This window comes from Salmo trutta, chromosome 23 (assembly GCF_901001165.1).
Source record: "Salmo trutta chromosome 23, fSalTru1.1, whole genome shotgun sequence".
In the NCBI taxonomy this organism is placed as follows: Eukaryota; Metazoa; Chordata; class Actinopteri; order Salmoniformes; family Salmonidae; genus Salmo; species Salmo trutta.
Window position 1 is genome coordinate 14,759,889 of NC_042979.1, and position 22,903 is coordinate 14,782,791.

General features: G+C 45.4%; 1 protein-coding gene across 1 annotated transcript; it reads left to right on the forward strand.

Annotated features, from left to right (window-relative positions):
• The first annotated feature begins 1,588 nt into the window (after positions 1 to 1,588).
• LOC115159443 (inositol polyphosphate 5-phosphatase K) lies at positions 1,589 to 22,665 on the forward strand. The gene is made up of 13 exons (XM_029709161.1): positions 1,589 to 2,334; positions 8,091 to 8,714; positions 10,520 to 10,627; positions 10,812 to 10,920; positions 11,037 to 11,153; positions 13,256 to 13,431; positions 18,031 to 18,142; positions 18,438 to 18,547; positions 19,355 to 19,565; positions 19,759 to 19,896; positions 20,021 to 20,086; positions 20,234 to 20,338; positions 20,508 to 22,665. Exons 2-13 carry the CDS (start codon positions 8,095 to 8,097, stop codon positions 20,970 to 20,972), a joined length of 2,337 nt encoding a protein of 778 aa, XP_029565021.1. The 5' UTR covers positions 1,589 to 2,334; positions 8,091 to 8,094; the 3' UTR covers positions 20,973 to 22,665.
• Positions 22,666 to 22,903: the final 238 nt, after the last annotated feature.

The following is a 22,903-nucleotide window of genomic DNA, read 5'->3' on the forward strand; positions in this document are numbered from 1 at the left end:
TCTTGGTATTTGTTTCATTAGTCCAGTATTGATACAGTCCCAAATTGTTTTGCTTATCAGCAATCCATTTTCTAGATATAGAACTTTCAAAATACAGAAAGTGCTAAACACATCATACTGTGACACTTTTTAATATTTTGAAAGTTAAAGATCTTGAAAACTTGATTGCTGACATGCAAAACATTTTGGAACTGTATCAAAAGAGGACTAATGAAACAAATACCTAAAGTTTTTGAGTGGAATTTTCCTTTAATGAGGCTCTTGCCTCCTCTCTGAGGCTATTCCTTGAGCACCCTAGAACCTAAATCTTCAATACAGCCTAAGTATTTGTCATTTCACTTTTAAAATATATTACCTTTTATGTGTGGCATAAACACAAGCAGTAACAATGTTTTAATCTGATTGGGCTACTTCAAAAGTCTCCTGTAGGCTACCTGCGCACTTTTGTCCAAAATATCATTCCAGCATCTGTAACAGTGTAGGTTCCGTCCCTCTCTTCGCCCCAACCTGGGCTCGAACCAGGGACCCTTGCACACATCAACAACTGACACCCACGCAAGGGGAAACCCTACTTCAAGTCTCAGAGCGAGTGACGTCACCGATTGAAACGCTATTAGCGCGCACCACCGCTAACTAACTAGCCATTTCACATCGGTTACACGTCCAAACGTCATTTGATGAATGGAAATAGACATCTGTTTGTAACGGCTGTCTGAAGAGAGAGTAAACCAAGGTGCAGCGGAGTTAGTGTTCATCTTTGAATTTTAATAAACGTAAGAACACTATACACACAAAACAAGAAAACCGACAGCCAAACAGTCCTGTCAGGTGCAAAACACTAAACAGAAACAATCCCGCACAAAACCCAAAGGAAAAACAGGCTCCTTATGTGTGACTCCCAATCAGCAACAACGAACTACAGCTGTGCCTGATTGGGAGCCACACACGGCCCAAAACAAAGAAATACAAAAACATAGAAAAATGAACATAGAACGCCCACCCAATGTAACACCCTGGCCTAACCAAAAATAAAGAACAAAAAAACCCTCTCTATGGCCAGGGTGTTACACTGTTACAAAACACCCCAAAAATGTATGACATTAAGAGATAGTCAAACCAAGCCTTCGATACTGGGTACAAGGGAGGGATGTAGTTTCTGTTTGTTGAAATTTACATAGTCTATTTGATTGTGGTGGTGGGGGTGAAAATGCAAACCATGATGTTGAAGTGCCCGAAATCCGTATGCTTTGCTTATTGGTTGTGTGGTGCATTGTCACAAAAACCTGTTGGTGGACAATTTGTTGCATATATTTTAGATAATTATAAAGGTAGCATCAAAATGTTGAAAATCTGTTTAATGACATAAGCCTACTCTGTTTTACCAGATATATTCATCAGATCCACCCCAGGAGCCTACATTTTACGGTTTAAACGGGCAATCATAGTTCACATAACAGTTCAATTATGTAATCTCTGCCAATCCTGTCAGAATGATTTTGCTTGAAATATGATTAACTGCGCTCAAGAATAGTGGTCACGTGGGGCACCAACTCCGGGCGCTCTTGCGCAGTGTCCTGTAATAACGATATCATTACACTAGTCTGCGCTTTAAGGTAGCCTAGCAACCTGCCTGACGTTGTGACATTTTAATTCTCTGTATGGCGGTGTACGACTAACTCTCGGATTAATTACATAATTGACACGACAGAAGCTCAATTCATTTATGTAATCCTAGTCACAACGTCAGCTGAATTTGGAGGTTGAGATTCATTTTGGGTGCATTTATTACGGTCGCCAGCTCTGACTCTATTCTTAATCAGTCTCAGGACGGTGTGTAAGTGATGTTGGTTCCTCTCTAGGAAAACAGTTGCACCGGTGAGATAGCAGGTAAGCAGGATCGAGGCGCAGGCAACTGTCCCGTTAACTGGACAGTCGGTATCACGCGCACAGAAGCTCCACCAGCTCCACCATCTCAAGGATGCTGTGTTTACTGGACATCAGGCACTAGTCTACTGTTTTTCACGTTTTAGGACACTAAACTCGCGTACCGGGAACAGCGCCCGGTTTTTCACCTTTGACAGGTCGCGCTAGTGTCACTCACTGGCTGTCATTCGCCACGGTATCGACTTGTCATTCCCCGGGGCGTAGTATATTTCAGATGAGTCTAGAAGAAAGCCGTTAACAGTAAAGTGCTGGTGTTTTGACGATTGAAAACCTGTAGATATTTGTCCCATATCATGGACTAATTCAATTGGATAAGTATTTCATCATGCCCTGCCTTGCGCCAGATTGAGACCGATTCACTGGCGAAGCATTTCACCTTGCAGATGAAAGGTAAATTATTTGTCACAGAGTGTGTGCAACCCCACAGCATGTCTGTATGTGATTATTATTGCATGTTGATTGATCATACATTCTTGTTTTTTATTTTTCATAGTTCAGTGTGCCGTAGCAAAGAGGTGCATGGCTGAGTAGACCTGTATCAAGTGATGTTATAGATCATATGTAATCTTTGATGTGTGACAGATGGGTAGAAAAGAATCTCTAGGTCAGTGGTTTCCAACCTGTGGTCCATGGGGGTACTGCAGGTGGTCCGTGAATTGTTTTAATATCTTTATTTTTAGAGTATATTTATTTTTAGATCATTTTTTTCTTCCAAAAATAAATAACCGTTTAGGAAGTATAATGGTGTTATAAGCAATTTTACATGACTTTTCACAAACACATTTTTAACAATAATAATAATAGGCCTTTAATTTGTTACATTCACTGCAAATATGACCACAAATATATTTAATGTAAAAAAAACTAAATCCGCTGGTGCTGTGTGGACTAAGCTAGTAGGGCCTTGCAAGGACTAGCCGTGTTCGGTGTGGACGGCAATGGGTCCACCAGGCGGGCCTGTACACTGTCGCTGTATGGGTATCAGGAGGTGAGGCATGTCTGAACCAATCAGCAGCAGAGGTTGGGCTTGGGCTAAGGCAGCTTACGGAGGTGGTCGTATTGCTTTTGGTGGGAGTGTTTGGAAAGGCCTAGGTTGTCTGCAGTCTTATCTGATACTTCTTGAAAGGATTGAGCAGGGGGAACATGTCAAAGGTAACTGAGGCACCTTGCAGTTGCACAACGTCTTGTCGAACTGTCCTGAGGGTGAAGGTCTCAGGCTTAGAATTGAGGTTAAGTTGTTGAACAGCCTGTGGCATTACTTTCGCTGATTGGTTGGGTCTGTCCAGGTACACCTTGGTCTTCGGGATACTCACCATGATCACGCTTTTCTGGTTTTCCTGTATGGCATCATGAAGGATCGTTAGGTGTTGCTCTTTACATGTCTTGCAAGGTCGTCGGAGGGTGCAAGCATCAGCTTTGTGGGATCGTCCACACTTCCAACACCTTTTTCCATCCCTTAACCACTTGACGATTTGTCCTGTGTTCAGCTTCTTGAACTCTTCACATGTGTTGAGAAAGTGTTCTTTACTGTCACAGTATGGCTTGGATTTGTTTGGATTTCTCCCTTGGATTGAGCAGGCTCCTTTGGGTTTGAATCTTCACTTGCGTTGAAAAGGATTGAAGCAGATTTCTCCTTCTGTCCCGTTAAGGCACGGTGGTTGTTCTTGAATGGCTAAGGCATATCACATTGATAGAGGGCTGTGGCTCTGCTTGATATGCGGTTAGCCTGGGACTTGTAGGGTGTCGTGTAGGGTGTACGTCCGTTCAGTGCCAGTCCTCAGGATGCCGCAATCTAAGCAGTACTCAACGAATTCATCCCAGTAGCTTGCTCAAGAGATGGTCGACGTGGGCCTACATCTGAGCTCATAGCCATTCTGCCCCTCAAGGGTCCTGAGCATGATAGGGCAAAGGTGTCGAAGGCTTCTGCATCTCCGAACCTGATGGCAGGGGAGTTTAGGATGGTGGCTAGCTCACACTGGACGAGTTGGCGGGGCTGACCGTACTTGTCCTGCAGGGTTTTTAAGGCAACAGTGTGAGGTCTCGGGTCGTGCATGTAGGCCTTAGCAAGCTGGACTGCACTCTGTAGTTTCAGGTGGGCCAGGAGCACTTGATACTTATACCACTCGTTTAGGTGTCTGTGACTGCTCATCAGGTATCTAGGGCCATCTTGAGGAGGGCAAAGTCACTCTCTCTACCGCTCTCAAAGTAGGGCAAAGACTGCTTCAGCATGCCGTATGATGGAGCAGGATATGGTGCTGCTTGATTGGGATAGGGCACGCTTAAACCTGGATGGAAGCCTGGTGCTGCTGGGACTGGATAAGGTATGCTTTGTCCCGCAGTTAAGTAGGGTTCACCTGGAACAGGGTATGGTGTAAATCCTAGTGCAGGATATGGCGCTGCGGATGCTGGTCCAGGATATGGAGCCGCAGGTGTCGATCCTGGGTGAGGAACCACAGGAGCTGTAGCAAGGTGCAGAACCACAGGAGCTGTAGCAAGGTGGGGAACCACAGGAGCTGTAGCAAGGTGAGGAACCACAGGAGCTGTAGCAGGGTGCGGAACCACAGGAGCTGTAGCAGGGTGCGGAACCACAGGAACTGTATCAAGGTGCAGAACCACATGAGCTGTAGCAGGGTGCGGAACCACAGGAGCTGTAGCAGGGTGCGGAACCACAGGAGCTGTAGCAGGGTGCGGAACCACAGGAGCTGTAGCAGGGTGCGGAACCACAGGAGCTGTAGCAGGGTGAGGAACCACAGGAGCTGTAGCAGGGTGCGGAACCACAGGAGCTGTAGCAAGGTGTGGAACCACAGGAGCTGTAGCAGGGTGAGGAACCACAGGAGCTGTAGCAAGGTGCGGAACCACAGGAACTGTAGCAAGGTGCGGAACCACAGGAGCTGTAGCAGGGTGCGGAACCACAGGAGCTGGAGCAGGGTGCGGAACCACAGGAGCTGTAGCAGGGTGCGGAACCACAGGAGCTGTAGCAGGGTGCGGAACCACAGGAGCTGTAGCAGGGTGAGGAACCACAGGTGCTGGAGCAGGGTGCGGAACCACAGGAGCTGTAGCAGGGTGCGGAACCACAGGTGCTGGAGCAAGGTGCGGAACCACGGGAGCTGGAGCAGGGTGCGGAACCACAGGTGCTGGAGCTTGGTGTGGAACCACAGGAGCTGTAGCAAGGTGAGGAACCACAGGTGCTGGAGCAGGGTGCGGAACCACAGGAGCTGTAGCAGGGTGTGGAACCACAGGTGCTGGAGCAGGGTGCGGAACCACGGGAGCTGTAGCAGGGTGCGGAACCACAGGTGCTGGAGCAGGTTGCGGAACCACGGGAGCTGCTGATGAGTGCCTCGGGTAGGCAGGGAGAAGATGATGTGAGTCTTCATAGGCTCCGCCTCTTTCTCCTAGGTTGGCGTGTTGTGGTTGTGTCAGTGGGATAGACGCAAAGCTGTCACATGATTCATCAGACAGTGCTGGTGAGGGGCTCCTCTGCTCTGACTGAGTCATCTGGGTTCTGGCTGCATCAACGCCTTCATCTTTTTCTTTAAGAAAGGATGTGACAAGCTTGGCTAGATCAAGCTCATTAGCTACCTTCTGTAGATGCCACTGCCTGTTCAATTGTGTAGCTATTGGTTCTCGGGCCCGATGAGCTTCCTCCTGTCGACACTGAGTTTCTTCCTGTTGTCGCTGAACTTCTCTGGCTTCGGCTGCTATGCGTCGACACTACGTCAACGTTGTGATCTTGCTCTAGCTGGCGTTGTAGGTCATTAAACTCCATGAGCTTCATTCTTTTCTCCAACATAGCTGCTTGGAAGTGGGATAGATCTGGGAAGCGACTCACCGATAAGCTGGCACTATATCTGGATCTGGTAGCACTCCTCTCTGATCGGATGTCCGCTCGACTACTCCTTCGTCCTAATGAGGGGGGTGCCTGAGTGGTGGGGAGATATTCAACAGTATAATCGCCCAGGTGAGTTAGGGGATGTCTTTCTTGGATGGGTCCGTATGTGTCGGATCCATATCTTCAGGTGGTTTACACAATCCAACTCTAAGGACCATGAATTAGAGGATGATGCCTCTGGAATTTATTCAGTGATTGAGTAGGTGAAGTTATGGAGATTGTACTCCTATTAGAGAGATGGTGAGAGAGACAGTTCCGCAGTTTAGGATTCTTTAATGTTGATTGGAGATTAACAATGTTTGCAATTTTGTGTCATGTCATTCAGATTTGATTATCCAATTAACTGGCCATTTATCCATACAAGATGTGGTCTGAAAATAATAAGCATCAATACTAAGATAAGGCACATTCAGCATAAAAAATGAAACACATAATGCTGTAATAATTATGAAAATATTCTTAAACTATTGACAACTTCGTCAGTAAAACAGGGGGAAAACATAAACCTTACAGTTTTGGTATTCACGCACAGTGATGAATACATTGGTCAGAAAATAAATAATGTCCAAAACTGAGAGTTGTGTTCACAGCTATAGGCGGCAAGCTGCGCTTGGTAATGAACTAAACACTGCCAGCTTGCGACAGCTGTGACATCATCACTGAGCTCTTAAAGGGACAGGCTTTCTTACAGCTGCTGTAGGTCACTTGTAGTCCACCTATATGACTCCACCTCTTCTGAAACCAGGTCTTCCAGGGGAGAATGAGGGCTTCTGTGGCTTCCCACTCATTGAAGCCACGGAAGTTCAAGGCCGACCACGGTACTGCAGGCATTGTCAGCAAACACTGTAGTGAATGGGAAAATGGCAATCTTTGTGAAAATACTTTATTTTCGAAGATAATCATGTTACGTAATTGCTTCTAATACACCAGATGTATGTTCTTTAACCGATTATTTTAAAATTGCACACAAAATAAATTCTAAGGATTATTGAATTGCTAATAGCAGCCTGCAGTACCCCAGCCACCTTCAACTGGAGTTACTCAATGAGAGCACTGAGCTAGCCTGCAATGTCACTTCCTGGAGTACCTCAAACTGTGCATGTTATGTGTCCATGAGATGCCATCTTAATCGACACCATTTGGCTTCAATGTGCTTTTGAGTCTTCACATAGGAATGATTGGTGTCACGTGATCGATGGCTGTCCATTCAATGGCTGAATCAACATGTATATAGCCACTAACAACAACATTTGTGATGGCTTTTTTCTTTCCAATTATTGCTTTATTGACAGTGACACACCTTCCATGACCACAACCACAATCTATTATGTTTAGGCTATCCTTGCACATTCTAGTGGTCACATGTACCTTTCAGTTTCCAGAGCCACTCTGAATGTCATGAATAAATCAGGGGGGTATTTCATTTATGGAGGTCGGCGGACAAACAATGCGTTTGGTAAGTGAGCTGTTCTTGCTGTCACTGGCATCTTATAGGCTGATTCTCATAGAGTGAGGACTACTATGTAGCCTACTTAATGTCATGTGACCCATTGTGTTCTTGCTCTGTATCTACTGCTGCAGTGGGTTGGTGTTCTGTCTGAGACTATCTCGCTGCAACACATAGTGTGTATGTTAGAGTGTGTTAGAGATATACATTGTTCTACCTGCATTTTCTGAGGCAGAGGGGCATGATAGATTAGTTTGAAGAGTAGAAAAGCCCACCCTTCCCCTCCATAACATACAGTAGTTGAAAGGGAAGATGCAAGGAGGGAATGGAGCAGGGAGTCATGGGATAGAAAGGGGATTGAACTAGGGGACTGAAATGTGTTGCTAAGCAACAGGAAAGTAGACATGGATTGGGGTAGAAAGTTGGTTCCCACCGACTGCCTATGCTTTAGTATGGTTATGATGTCGACTGTGATGTCTGGGGACTGGGGGGCAGGAGGTGAACAGGTACTCAGTGTGAGCCAGTTCCCTCACCCCCTTCTGGCTCCATGTCAATTCCCCCTCCCAGTCGGGCCACAGGGTTCGGTGTTAGATGGAGACAGTCTGTGATCAGAGGGGGGATGAGGGAAGGGGTTGTGAAGGAAAACAAACACAGGTCTCTCATCTTCTCATTCTACATTTGCATCAATTACACAACCAGCCCAGCAGACTGCACATTCCTCTCTCTTGTAATTGCTCTCCCATCTGTTCAATCTCTTTATCTAACAAACGCTCTCCCATCCCTTCCACATGATTTGTGGTTACTAATCAGGTTAATGGATCAAATGCAGCAGAAACAAAGCAGCATAGATCCAGCAAGACTCTCTGGACAACCTGGGTTGAATGCTGTTCCAGGACCTGCTCTACCCCTGCAACCAACAGCCCAGGACACCTCTATGACCTGTCCCATAGTAGGGTCTGGGAAACTCCCAGGAATGGGTCTAGTTCAGGCCTCAGGTGTACGTGAGATGCCAGACCCGGTGAGGCCGGAGAATGTACAGCCTGGGTCCAGTGCTGCAGTTCCAGTCAATATCAGCCGTCCCAGACCTACTGCACTGAATTCCTCCAGAGGTCCAGAGGCTGATATGAAGGATAAGGCCTTTATTCCAAACCGCATTCCTGGACCACACAGCCCCATCTCCCTGTCCCAGTCCCCCACAGAGTCTTCCCTGTTGTCCCGCAGTCCTCAGAGTCCTCATAGCACTCAGCCTTACACAGGCCAGTCTTACCTCATCCCACAGCCTAACCTGCCTCAGCCTTGCCTCACCCCGCCATCCAGCCTCAGCCCCAAACCAGGCTCCAGTCCACAACCCCAGAGGACCAGATCCCCTGGGGGCGCAGTGAAGAACCAGCCACAGACTGACAAGACTGAAGGAGAAACAGATTACGGCTTCAGGTGAGACAGATCACGAATGATGACGCCAAGTACTATTTCAGTAGCATGCCAACCGTATATTACATTTGTTCTAGTTTTTCTTTCTACTCCCTGACTAAATACAGTAACATGTTGTTGTCTCCATGGAGATTGTTCTCTCTTTCCGTCCTTGGCATGGCAAACGAGCTAGGCAGAACCCAGCCTCAGGTTTAGAAGCCATTTGCAGGATGATGGGTTGATATGAGCCAGAATGTGTCATGTGAATCAAATGCCATACATCTCAGTAAGAACCATCTGAACTAGACAGAATGCATACAGGCTGCACATTTCCTTGACAGAGGTCCCAGACAGTGTTCTCTCTCTCTCTCTCTCTCTCTCTCTCTCTCTCTCTCTCTCTCTCTCTCTCTCTCTCTCTCTCTCTCTCTCTCTCTCTCTATTCACAACCACTTAAATCACTTTTACTGATATTAGATTAGATTGTTCCTGTAGGTGCAGTTTATAGTCTCCATAACATTGAGCTATACATTATTACATAATAATTACATTACTACACAGTTATGATTGCAAATCTACACTACAAAAGTATGTAGACACCCCTTCCAATTAGTGGATTCGGCTATTTCAGCCACAAACGTTGCTGACAGATGTATACAATCGAGCACACAGTCATGCAATCTCCATAGACAAACACTGGCAGTAGAATGGCCCGTACTGAAGAGCTCAGTGACTTTCAACGTGGCACCGTCATAGGATGCCACCTTTCCAACAAGTCAGTTCATCAAATTTCTGCCCTGCTAGAGCTACCCCGGTCAACTGTAAATGCTGTTATTGTGAAGTGGAAACGTCTAGGAGCAAGAACGGCTCAGCAGCGAAGTGATAGGCCACACAAGCTCACAGAACAGGGCTGCTGAGTGCTGAAGCACGTAAAAAGCATCAGTCCTCGGTTGCAACACTCACTACCAAGTTCCAAAATGTCTCTGGAAGCAATGTCAGCACAAGAACTGTTCGTCGGGAACTTCATGAAATGGATTTCCATGGCCAAACAGCCGCATGCAAGCCTCAGATCACCATGCGCAATGCCAAGCGTCGGCTTGTGTGGTGTAAAGCTCACCACCATTGGACTCTAGAGCAGTGGAAACGCGTTCTCTGGAGTGATGAATCACGCTTCACCATCTGGCAGTCTGACGGACAAATCTATATTTGGAGCATGCCAGGAGAACGCTACTTGCCTCAATGCATAGTGCCAACTGTAAAGTTTAGTGGAGGACGAATAATGGTCTGGGGCAGTTTTTCATGGTTCGGGCTAGGCCTCTTAGTTCCAGTGAAGGGATATCTTAACGCTACAGCATGCAATTACATTCGGGACGATTCTGTGCTTCTAATTTTGTGGCAGCAGTTTGGGGAAGATCCCTTTCCTGTTTCAGCATGACAATGCCCCCGTGCACAAAGCGAGGCCCATACAGAAATGGTTTGTCGAGATTGGTGTGGAAGAACTTGACTGGCCTGCACAGAGCCCTGTCCTCAGCCCCATCAAATACGTTTGGGATGAATTGGAATGCTGACTGCGAGCTAGGCCTAATTGCCCAAGCAAGTCCCCGCAGCAATGTTCTAACATCTAGTGGAAAGCCTTCCCAGAAGAGTGGAGGCTGTTATAGCAGCAAAGGGGGAACCAGCTCCATATTACTGCCCATGATTTTGGAATGAGATGTTCGACGAGCAGGTGTCCCCATAATTTTGGATATGTAGTGTATGTAAAGTTTAACTAATGTATGTAGTTTTACTGATAATGTAGGATGTGCATTACCTCCTGTGTCGTCCTCTGATAGGGTTCACATTGTCACATGGAATGTGGGCTCTGCTCTTCCTCCTGATGACATCACCTCTCTGTTTGGGCCGCATGCTGGCGATGGGAGCACAGACATGTTTATCATTGGGTGAGCTTCTGCTCCAATCAAAACGGTGCCAGCATTCAATGTCTCCTCCATCATACCTCTGTCACTGTTCTGATCTCTCCTCTACTACTGATGTCACCACATCTAATCATCCAAACATTCTTCTTATTCCTCTTCTCCTCCCACTGAGTTATGAGTTGTTCTTTCTCTATTCCTCCCCACTCAGGCTACAGGAAGTGAACTCTATGATTAACAAGCGGCTGAAGGATGCTCTCTTCACCGACCAGTGGAGTGAACTCTGCATGGACACACTGAGTCGATTTGGATATGTGCTGGTCAGTAAAGAGTTAACTTGCAATGTTGTGCCAGGCCAGTCACTGTCTCAATCTCTGTGGATACAGTTACTCTCTATTTCTCTCTCTCTCTCTCACCTCCCCCTCTATCGCTGTAGGTGACGTCCCAGCGTATGCAGGGGGTGCTGTTGCTGGTGTTTTCAAAATTTTGTCATCTTCCATTTCTGAGGGGTTTGCAGACAGAGAAAACACGCACAGGCCTCGGGGGCTACTGGGTGAGTGTCACCCTGGCAACCCCTGCTCTAAAATAGGAGCTTGTTGGTAAATGCAGTGTCCAAAAACCCTTGTTAAATACATACAGTGTATACGGAAAGTATTCAGACTCCTTGACTTTTTCCACATTATGTTATGTTACAGCCTTATTCTAAAATGTATTAAATTGTTGTTGTTTTTTCAGCAATCTACACACAATACCCCATAATGACAAAGCAAAAATTGGTTTTTAGACATTTATAAAAAAACATTTATAAAAAATAAATAACTTAAATATCACGTTTATATAAGTATTCAAACCCTTTACTCAGAACTTTGTTGAAGCACCTTTGGCATTGATTACAGCCTTGAGTCTTCTTGGATATGATGCTACAAGCTTGGCACACCCGTATTTGGGGAGTTTCTCCCATTCTTCTCTGCAGATCCTCTCAAGCTCTGTCAGGTTGGATGGGGAGCGTCACTGCACAGCTATTTCAGGTCTTTCCAGAAAAGTTTGATCGGGTTCAAGTCTGTGCTCTGGCTGGGCCACTCGAGGGCATTCAAAGACTTGCCCCGAAGCCACTCCTGCGTTTTCTTGACTGTGTGCTTAGGGTCGTTGTCCTGTTGGAAGGTGAACATTTGCCCCAGTCTGAGGTCCTGAGCACTCTAAAGCAGGTTTTCATCAAGGATCTCTCTGTACTTTGAGCAGTTCATCTTTCCCTCCATCGTGACTAGTCTCCAAGTCCCTGCCGCTGAAAAACATCCCCACAGCATGATGCTGCCACCACCTTGCTTCACTGTAGGGATGGTTCCAGGTTTCTTCCAGACGTGACGCTTGGCATTCAGGCCAAATAGTTCAATCTTGGTTTCATCAGACCAGAGAATCTTGTTTCTCATGGTCTGAGATTCCTTTAGGTGCCTTTTGGCAAACTCCAAGCGGGCTGTCATGTGCCTTTTACTGAGGAGTGGCTTCCATCTGGCCACTGTACCATAAAGGCCTGATTGGTGGAGTCCTGCAGAGATGGTTGTCCTTCTGAAAGGTTCTCCCATCTCCACAGAGGAACTCTGGAGCTCTGTCAGAGTGACCATCGGGTTCTTGGTCACCTCCCTGACCAAGGCCCTTCTCCCCCGATTGCTCAGTTTGGCCGAGCAAACAGCTCTAGGAAGAGTCTTGGTGATTCCAACCTTCTTCCATTAAGAATGATGGAGGCCACTGTGTTCTTGGGGACCTTCAATGCTGCAGACATTTTTTGATACCCTTCCTCAGATCTGTGCCTCGACACAATCCTGTCTCGGAGCTCTATGGACAATTCCTTCGACCTCATGGCTTGGTTTTTGCTCTGACATGCATTGTCAACTGTGGGACCTTATATAGACAGGTGTGTGCTTTTCCAAATCATGTCCAATCAATTGAATTTTCCACAGGTGGACTCCAATCTAGTTGTAGAAACATCTCAAGGATGATCATTGGAAACATGATGCGCCTGAGCTCAAGTTTGAGTCTCATAGCAAAGAGTATGAATACTTATGTAAATAACGTATTTCTGTTTTTTATCTGTAATACATTTGCAAAACTGTTTTTGATTTGTGATTATAGGGTATTGTGAGTAGATTGATAAAGAAATAAATACATGTAATCTATTTTAGAATAAGGCTGTAACGTAACAAAATATGGAAAAAGTTAAGAGGTCTGAATACTTTCCGAATGCACTGTAGCTTTTAAATTGCATCAAAATATGTTAATATGCCAGGGAGAGAGAAAAGAGGTGTGTGTGTGTGTGTGTGTGTGTGTGTGTGTGTGTGTGTGTGTGTGTGTGTGTGTGTGTGCGTGCGTGCGTGCGTGCGTGCGTGCGTGCATGTGTGCGTGCGTGTGTGTGTGTGACCTTCCTGAGCGTGTTGATGTCAGCATCAATACTGGCTGACAGAGCAGTCTCCTTCTCTCTGAGGTCAGTGCAGCAGGACTGTCTGACTGTCTGGCTCTTTGATACAGATGATACCAAAATACCATCTGTCCTTTCATCCTTATCACAGTGGATGTTTGATTACAAAGGCTGGTAGAGCATCCATCTTTTATCCATCAGTGTGTGTTACATTTTCATACTATCTCTCTATTCCCCTCCCCCAGGGTAATAAAGGGGGTGTAAGTGCGAGGATGACGATGTTCGGCCACCCGGTATGTTTCCTGAACTGTCACCTGCCGGCTCACATGCGGAACCTGGAGCAGCGCATGGAGGACTTTGGGAGCATTCTACAGCAACAGCAGTTTGAGGGCGGGACTGCCTCGGGTGTGCTGGACCACGAGTGGGTCATTTGGATGGGGAGGGCTGATGTAAACAGTATGTCTAGGGCCAGGAGTTTATCCCACCAGACCACCTATGGGAGTTTTTTTGGTGACGTTTTACTTGACACCCAGCATCATAACACGTTGTAATAAAAGTAATAAAAGCTGACATAACTTGTCATAACATATATATTTAGACCTGTTGTGACATATATTGCATTTGTTATGGCAGGTTATGACACCTACATAAGACTGTCAAAACCCACATAACCTACCACACAAGGCAAAACATTCCATTACACCACAGCCTACGTGTCAACAGTATGTTTATGTTATATCATTATTTTTTGTTGTTGACCATATTAAATTAGCATTGTATATGCACACACATTGATATCAGACATTCACTTACCCCAATGCACTTTTGCTGATGACTGGGATGAATACAGGAGTATATTTCAGGAGCAGGACAAGACATCCTCTTTTTGACTGATGACTGACATAAGAGCATGTACCTGATAGGCCTATCTCAATCAATCAAATTTATTTATAGATGTTACATCAGCAGATGTCACAAACTGCTTATACAGAAACCCAGCCTAAAACCCCAAAAAGCAAGCAATGCAGATGTACAGTAGAAGCACGGTGGCTAGGAAAAGCTCCCTAGAAAGGCAGGAATTTAGGAAGAAACCTAGAGAGGATTATATGTTATAATGCTTCTTGACAGTGTCATTAAGTGTATTTTCTTAGTCTAAGTAAAGTGACACAGGATGGTCATAATGCTTCATGACAGTGTCATAAAGTGTATTTTCTACCAAATATTTAAAATATGATGAAAAAACATTAATTACAACAACAAATGATTTAAGAAACAAACTTTCAAATGAAAGGAAACTTCTTGGCAGGGAAAAAAATTACTTGAATAAATATGGGTTTTGACAGTCTTATGTAGGTGTCATAACCAGCCATAAAATAACACAATATATGTGTAAAAATACATGTCATGACAATGTTAGGATTATGACAAGTTACATCAGCTGTTATGACATATTATGACATGGTTATGCCCGTGTCATAACGTGCTATGTCACTGGGTTTCAAGTAAAGTGTCACCGTTTTTTTCTTGTTCAGGTCATGTGGTCAGGTCATGTGGTCAGGTCAGGTGGTCAGGTCAGGTGGTCAGGTCATGTGGTCAGGTCATGTGGTCAGGTCAGGTGGTCAGGTCATGTGGTCAGGTCAGGTGGTGAGGTCAGGTGGTCAGGTCATGTGTGGTCAGGAAATACTCCTGGTCCTAATTATCAAATCAAATGAAATGTTATTTGTCACATGCCCGGAATACAACAGGTGTAGTAGACCTTACATTGAAATGCTTACTTACAAGCCCTTAACCAACAATGCAGTTTCAAGACAATCCCTTAAAAAGTAAGAGATAAGAATAACAAATAATTAAAGAGCAGCAGTAAATGACAATAGCGGGGATATATACAGGGGGTACCGGTACAGAGTCAATGTGCCAATGTGCGGGGGGCACCGGTGTCAAGGTAATTGAGGTAATTATGTACATGTAGGTAGAGTTATTAAAGTGGCTATGCATAGATAATAACAGAGAGTAGCAGCAGCATGGGGGGGGGGGCAATGCAAATAGTCTGGGTAGCCATTAGCTGTTCAGGAGTCTTATGGCTTAGGGTAGACTTGGCGCTCTGGTACCGCTTGCCGTGCGGTAGCAGAGAGAACAGTCTATGACTAGGGTGGCTGGAGTCTTTGACAATTTTTAGGGCCTTCCTCTGACACCACCTGGTATAGAGGTCCTGGATGGCAGCAAGATTGGCCATGGTAATGTACTGGGCCGTACGCACTACCCTCTGTAGTGCCTTGCAGTCGGAGACCGAGCAGTTGCCATACCAGTCAGTGATGCAACCAGTCAGGATGCTCTCAATGGTGCAGCTGTAAAACCTTTTGAGGATCTGAGGAGCCATGCCAAATCGTTTCAGTCTCCTGAGGGGGAATAGGTTTTGTCGTGCCCTCTTCACAACTGTCTTGGTGTGCTTGGACCATGTTAGTCTGTTGGTGATGTGGATGCCAAGGAACTTGAAGCTCTCAACCTGCTCCACTACAGCCCCGCCGATGAGAATGGGGGCATGCTCGGTCCTCCTTTTCCTGTAGTCCACAATCATCTCCTTAGTCTTGATCACGTTGAGGGAGAGGTTGTTGTCCTTGCTCCACACGTTCAGGTCTCTGACCTCCTCCCTATAGGCTGTCTCATCGTTGTCGGTGATCAGGCCTACCACTGTTGTGTCATCAGCAAATTTAATGATGGTGTTGGAGTCGTGCCTGGCCGTGCAGTCATGAGTGAACAGTGAGTACAGGACGGGACTGAGCACACACCCCTGAGGGGCCCCCATGTTGAGGATCAGCGTGGCGCATGTGTTGTTACCTACCCTTCCAACCTGGGGGTGGCCCGTCAGGAAGTCCAGGATCCAGTTGCAGAGGGAGGTGTTTAGTCCCAGGGTCCTTAGCTTAGTAATGAGCTTTGTGGGCACTAGGGTGTTGAATGCTAAGCTGTAGTCAATGAATAGCATTATCACATAGGTGTTCCTTTTGTCCAGGTGGGAAAGGGCAGAGTGGAGTGCAATAGAGATTGCATCATCTGTGGATCTGTTGGATTAGGTATGCAAATTGTAGTGTGTCTAGGGTTTCTGGGATAATGGTGTTGATGTGAGCCATGACCAGCCTTTCAAAGCATTTTATGGCTACAGACGTGAGTGCTATGGGTCGGTAGTCATTTAGGCAGGTTACCTTAGTGTTCTTGGGCACAGGGACTATGGTGGTCTGCTTGAAACATGTTGGTATTACAGACTCAGACAGGGAGAGGTTGAAAATGTCAGTGAAGACACTTGCCAGTTGGTCAGTGCATGCTCGGAGTACATGTCCTGGTAATCCGTCTGGCCCAATGGCCTGTGAATGTTGACCTGTTTAAAGGTCTTACTCACATCGGCTGCAGAGAGCGTGATCATACTGTCGTCCGGAACAGCTGATGCTCTCATGCATGTTTCAGTGTTACTTGCCTTGAAGCGAGCATAGAAGTTATTTAGCTTGTCTGGTAGCCTTGTGTCACTGGGCAGCTGTTGGCTGTGCTTCCCTTTGTAGTCTGCAATAGTTTGCAAGCCCTGCCACATCCGCCGAGTGTCGGAGCCAGTGTTGTACGATTCGACCTAAGTCCTGTATAGATGCTTTGCATGTTTGATGGTTAATCGGAGGGTATAGCGGGATTCTTATAAACTCCCACTCCATGAAAGCGGCAGCTCTACCCTTTCACTCAGTGCGAATGTTGCCTGTAATCCATGGCTTCTGGTTGGGGTATGTACGTACGGTCACTGTGGGGACGATATCCTCGATGTACTTATTGATAAAGCCAGTGACTGATGTGGTGTACTCCTCAATGCCATCGGAGGAATCCCGGGAACATATTCTAGTCTGTGCTAGCAAAACAGTCCTGTAGTTTAGCATCTGCTTCATCTGACCATTTTTTTATAGACCGAGTCACTGGTGCTTCCTGCTTTAATTTTTGCTTGTAAGCAGGAATCAGGAAGATAGAGTTATGGTCAGATTTGCCAAATGGAGGGCGAGGGAGAGCTTTCTACGTGTTGTTGTGTGTGGGGTAAAGCTGGTCTAGAATTTTTTCCCCTCTGGTTGCACATTTAACATGCTGATAGAAATTAGGTAAAACTGATTTAAGTTTCCCTGCATTAAAGTCCCCAGCCACTAGGAGTGCCGCCTCTGGATGAGCGTTTTCCTGTTTGCTTATGGCAGAATACAGCTCATTGAGTGCGGTTTTAGTGCCAGCCTCGGTCTGTGGTGGTATGTAGACAGCTATGAAAAATACAGATGAAAACTCTCTAGGTAGATAGTGTGGTCTACAGCTTATCATGATATACTCTACCTCAGGCGAGCAAAACCCTGAGACTTCCTTAGATATCGTGCACCAGCTATTGTTTACAAATATGCACAGGCCTCCGCCCCGTGTCTTACCAGCGGCTGCTGTTCTGTCCTGCCGATAGACTGTATAACCCGCCAGCTGTATGTTCTTAATGTCGTCGTTCAGCCACGACTCGGTGAAACATAAGATATTACAGTTTTTAATGTCCCGTTGGTAGGATATACGTGGTTTCAGTTCGTCCCATTTATTTTCCAGCGATTGAATGTTAGCTAGCAGAATGGAAGGCAAGGGCAGATTAGCCACTCGTCGCCTGATCCTCACAAGGCATCCTGATCTCTTTCCGCGAAACCTACGTTTCCTTTTCCAGCGAATCACAGGGATCTGGGCCTGGTCGGGTGTCCGTAGTATATCCCTCGCGTCCGACTCATTGAAGAAGAACTCCTCGTCCAATTTGAGGTGAGTAATCCCAGTTCTGAGCTCTTTTCGGTCATAAGAGACGGTAGCAGCAATATTATGTACAAAACAAGTTACGAACAACGCGAAAAAACTGACAAAATAGCATGGTTGCTTAAGAGCCGATAAGACGGCAGCCCTACCCTCCGGCGCCATCTTTGAGCCTGGTGTTCTGATGATCAGTCGTTGGCTCATAGAGTGGTGAAATGGTCCTGTGTTCTTCTCCCAGTGTGGTGTTCTGGTTTGGAGATCTTAACTTCCGCATAGAGGACTATGACATTCATGTGGTGAAGAGTGCCATTGACAGCAATAAACTACCTTTGCTGTGGGAGAGAGACCAGGTGAGAAATCTGTCAGTTATTTGACATTTAAGGAAAAAGTCAAAATGGAATTTTCTTTGAAAACAGAGTACCAAATGGAAGTCATGTTTATCTTTGAAAACAATGACTGTTGATTAAATACCAGCAGAAATAGCTATAGCACCAACAAAAATGAACCTACACCCAATAATATTCAATCACACAGTGGCTGCATCAAGTCAAGCAAGCTACTTTGATGATTCAATTGTATTGTCTGTGTCTCTCTTTCCCTCTCTCTCGCTCTCTCTCTCTTCATTCTCGCATGTTTGTTTTGCAGCTCAACATAGCCAAAAACAGTGAGTCCATCTTAGACGGCTTCTTAGAAGGCCCTCTCAAATTCCCCCCCACATATAAGTTTGATGTGGGGACACACACATACGACACCAGGTACGTGATACTGTGTAGAGCAATAAATGGTTTGTGATTGATGTGACGCTCCCTTTTTACTGACTTGCTATGATATGGGGGGTAGTTCAGAGTTAGGACACAGTTAGGCAGCGCACTACCAGGATACACGTCCACACTTCATCCCCAGGTGGCAGCACCAACCGGGTCAAGGGCTGTGCTCTGCCAGGAAGCCTGGAGAAGTTGACAGGTGTGAGCAATCAGGATGACGTGTGTGTGTGTGTGTGTGTGCGTGCGTGCGTGCGTGTGTGTTTGACCAGATGCTTCTCGGCCTGTCAGTGTTTGGTGTTGTTTTGTGTTAGTTAGCCTCTTTATTTTAGGGGGGGGTGGATCAGCTTTAATATTGCGGATAGATTGTTGCTTCCATCAATGTAAATGTCTGCATCACTTCCAATCCCCCATATATTTTTGGGGTAAATATATATATATCTATATACATACATACACATACCCATATACATATATATATATATATATACGTAAAGATTCATACATTCTTTGTAGTTTTCTTTTGTTTTTATTTATTATGGCTTACCACTTTGACTGAGGTGGCCCTGAACCTACGGTAAGGTTTCTGTATCCCGGGTACATGCATTCAACACCTGGTTGCATACGCTTACTTCTCACATTTATGCACACATCAAATCAGGTTACAGACCTTGTAGCTAGGCCTTAGACATAATGAGTGCAGCAAAATTGGCAAGTTATTGGTTTCATAATAACACCTCTATTGACTGATTCACTGACCTCCAATTCCCACTATTATCTCTCTCTCTGTTCCTCTCACAGCAGTAAGAAGCGAAAGCCAGCATGGACAGACCGTATCCTGTGGCGTCTGCGTTGTACGGGCTCCCCTGTTCCTACCCACAATGCGGCGCTGCAGCGCGGCCTGACCTCTTGGCTGGGTGGGGCAACCAAGGTGGTGCAACACTCCTACCGCAGTCACATGGGCTACACCTGCAGCGACCACAAGCCTGTCTCTGCTGTCTTCTCATTACATGTAAGTCCAACCTCCCTGTGACCCCTGGGGTCTCACCCCAGCAGTCACTGTTTGATGTTTATCCAGATATGGTGAAAAACCTTCACAGTTACTGTTACATTATAGCCTTAGAAAGTAATCACATAAGAATCACCCTCTGAAATTATCTTTCTATCTCTCTGTTTATTTTTCACTCTCATGCTCTCTCCCTCAGTTCCCATTTAAAGTGGACCTTCCTCTTGTAACGTTAGAGTATGTGAAGGAGTGGACTAAGGTTTCTGATGCCACGGTCAGATTCACTGTGATGTCCAACTTCCAGCGCAGCTCATGGGACTGGGTTGCAATATACAAGGTAACTGTGACTTCAACTTCAAAGCAGTGAGATTTCATATTTTCTCTCACACAATATCTATAGGTTATTAGGGCTATGCGTAATTGTTCCATGGTCAATTGAAGTCTGTGATTTGTCTACACAGGTTGGGTTCAAACATCACAAGGACTATGTAACATATGTGTGGGCCAAAGCAGATCATGGGTCACAGGTAGGATACAAAGCCTGACAAACATACTCCCACAAACTCAACCTCATTTATCCATTGAGATGAGAAAACATTTATCCACACATCCACTTACAATGTTTCCATTTTCTCTATTTGTACTTTTATTCACTCTCTTCCCCTTTCTCTCAGGTGACATTTACAGAGGAGGATTTACCCAGGGATGAAGGGGAATACATTTTGGGTTTCTACAGTAATAACATGAACACTATTATCGGCGTGACATCGCCCTTTCAGGTCAGGACCCTTCCTGACATTTTCCTTCCTGTGTTGTTCAATGAACAGAGAATAAAGCAGTTGCTGTCTGCCATTCAGTTCTGCTGGATATTTTTCCTTTTCTCCTAATTTTGTTCCCTCCCACCCTTTTCTCTTACTCTCTTCTCCAACCTTCCTCCATCTCCCATAGATCCATGTTCCTGTGCACAGCCCGACAGCCCCACCAGTATGCCGCTCAGACAGTTCTGACGTCAGCTCAGAGGATGACAGCACACTGGTCCTGCTGGCCCCTGCTAGCTCCCGCAGCCCAAGCCCTGGAAAAAGAAAACACCACCATCGCCGCAGCCGCAGTCCTGCTCACTCCAACACCCCCATGCCCTCCCTGCAGGGCCTCAGCCTGCATCCTCGTCCGCTAGAGGGGCTCCCAAGCAGCCGCTCGCCCTGCTCTGCTGCTAAGAAGGAGCGCCTGGTGTCCCCCCAGGACACCCTGCCGTCGCCCATCAGCCCGCTCACCCCCCGCAGCCCTGTGTCCCCTGGAGGCGGGGTCTCAGCCCCAGAGGCTCTAATCGCTGCCATCCTGGGGGAGCATAGACAAACTCAGGTCACCCCCACAGGGGGCAGGTCACCAGGCAAGACTGGAGAGACAAGTTTATGAGGAGCCCAACCAACAATATCTGTGGGGTCATGAATATGCAGAGACATTAAAGGTTGAATTCAATCCATATCGAAGAATTATTGTAGCATTATAGCTCGAAATTTAAAGGCAATGTTCCCGCTTTCACGGAGACTGTGTTCCCGGAAAACGCTGCATATGTTCGGCTCAATCGGAAATTACCCTTAAATTTGTTTCTGCGATACAGATTGAATCTATCCCTAAGATAAGACTGTTGAAATGAGGCCAGTAAAGACCATATGATGATAGTATCTAGGGCTGATATGGTCCATTATTTCTATGCTGATCTGACCTCACACTGTCACTGCACTCATAAAAGCAGTGCATTGTACGAGATGTAGTTTGCAACATTCCTCATGGTGGTCAACCAGTTGTCTCTATTTCTTAAAACCTGTTAAATGTAATGTCAACATGTAGATTTCTGCCTAAATAGACATACCCAAAATTAATTATTTATCATGAGAGGGCCATAAACAATACCAGCTAATGCTTATACTGCCAGAAAGATTACAATCCCACCATTCTGGTAAAAATAGTTATAAGTTGCTAAGGTGTAGTCACTTTTGAGGATACAAGCTCAAGTACACTGTGCAAATATGAAAATATGAAACATCATATATGTATTTGTTTTCCTATTCAACAAAAGTGGGGGAATATGGATTATGAATTTTAATTATTGAAATGCTTTCAAAATATAGTTACAATGAAATTATAAACGACTTACTCTAAGATTTCACCTTATAACTAAAATAAATATGATCATACAAAATTGGCACCATTTCAAATAACTGACGACAGAGACTTTTCACCCCAACATCCTCTGAGCGACGCAGAGACGCCATTCAAATTCCAGCAGACTCGTGACGCCAGCTTTAAGCACAAAGGGATTTCCTCCCACTGTGACCAAGAGAAAGTCTCATTGTTTCAATTCTACTAAATTATTTTTTATTTTTTCATGTTGTGAGCTCTAAATCCATCTGAGAACATTACAGCGAGATGAGACCGCTTTATCTGCAATCGCTAGGCTCTCCGTTTCATATGCAATTTCACATACTGCATCTCAGCTGAGAGCGGAGAGCGGCATGAGAAGAGTGACAACCAGAGCTTTCACGGAGTGCACAGCAATCGATGTTGCGCCATTCACAGGGCACTCTGTACACAAAAATGTTGTTCGGAACTGCTCAAAGTCCCCTAAATATGGGGCTTTACATCTAAGAGCAATCTACTTATCAGTGACTCCATCCTGTAGGGGGCTAGTCCAAATCGCTAAAAGTTTAAGCGTTACCCCAAGAAGTGCTACACAGACTCGTATCAATACTGTATGTACACAAATGTAAAACCAAAGCAAGAGTAAATCTGCAATGTACATTATTGTTGTTATATAGTAAGTTGAAGGGATGTCTATAAATATGTTCTACCTATCGGCCTGGATCACTTGGTGTGGTATGATATCTGTCTTTCTATACTCCCAAGCTCCAGCTTATATTAAAGTGGTTTGTTTCTGAATCTTCCCATCTTGTGTGTATATGTGTAGCACTGTACATGTTTGAGAAAATAATATTGTCTTATTTTCAGAGCGTTAAGACTTCTAATGGTTTAGTGGTTTGTTTTGGTTGTTGAAATATTGGTTGTGTGAGGGTGTGTGAAGAAAATAAAACGAACAACATGAAAAAGAGACTTGATTTTGTATTATCATGCACAGAACATTCAATTGGACAGCTCATAATTATTATGTGCAAAGAGTCCACAGGTTTTGTAAAAATGATCTAGATATTTTCATATTGCACATGTGAGGTTGAACTCATTGTCATCATATCTTCTGCAAACTAGAAGGTTAATATGTAACTGTAACTGCCATCTTCTGGTCAGCTTCTTCACAATGTTTGGTGTAACCTACTTATGTTCCACATTTT

Excerpts from the sequence above, each read along its gene's own strand:
- LOC115159443 (XM_029709161.1), top strand. The coding sequence starts at position 8,095 with ATGGATCAAATGCAGCAGAAACAAAGCAGCATAGATCCAGCAAGACTC. Across the intron at positions 10,628-10,811 it reads ACAGACATGTTTATCATTGG|GCTACAGGAAGTGAACTCTA; the intron begins GTGAGCTTCTGC and ends CTCCCCACTCAG. Across the intron at positions 20,339-20,507 it reads GCGTGACATCGCCCTTTCAG|ATCCATGTTCCTGTGCACAG; the intron begins GTCAGGACCCTT and ends CATCTCCCATAG.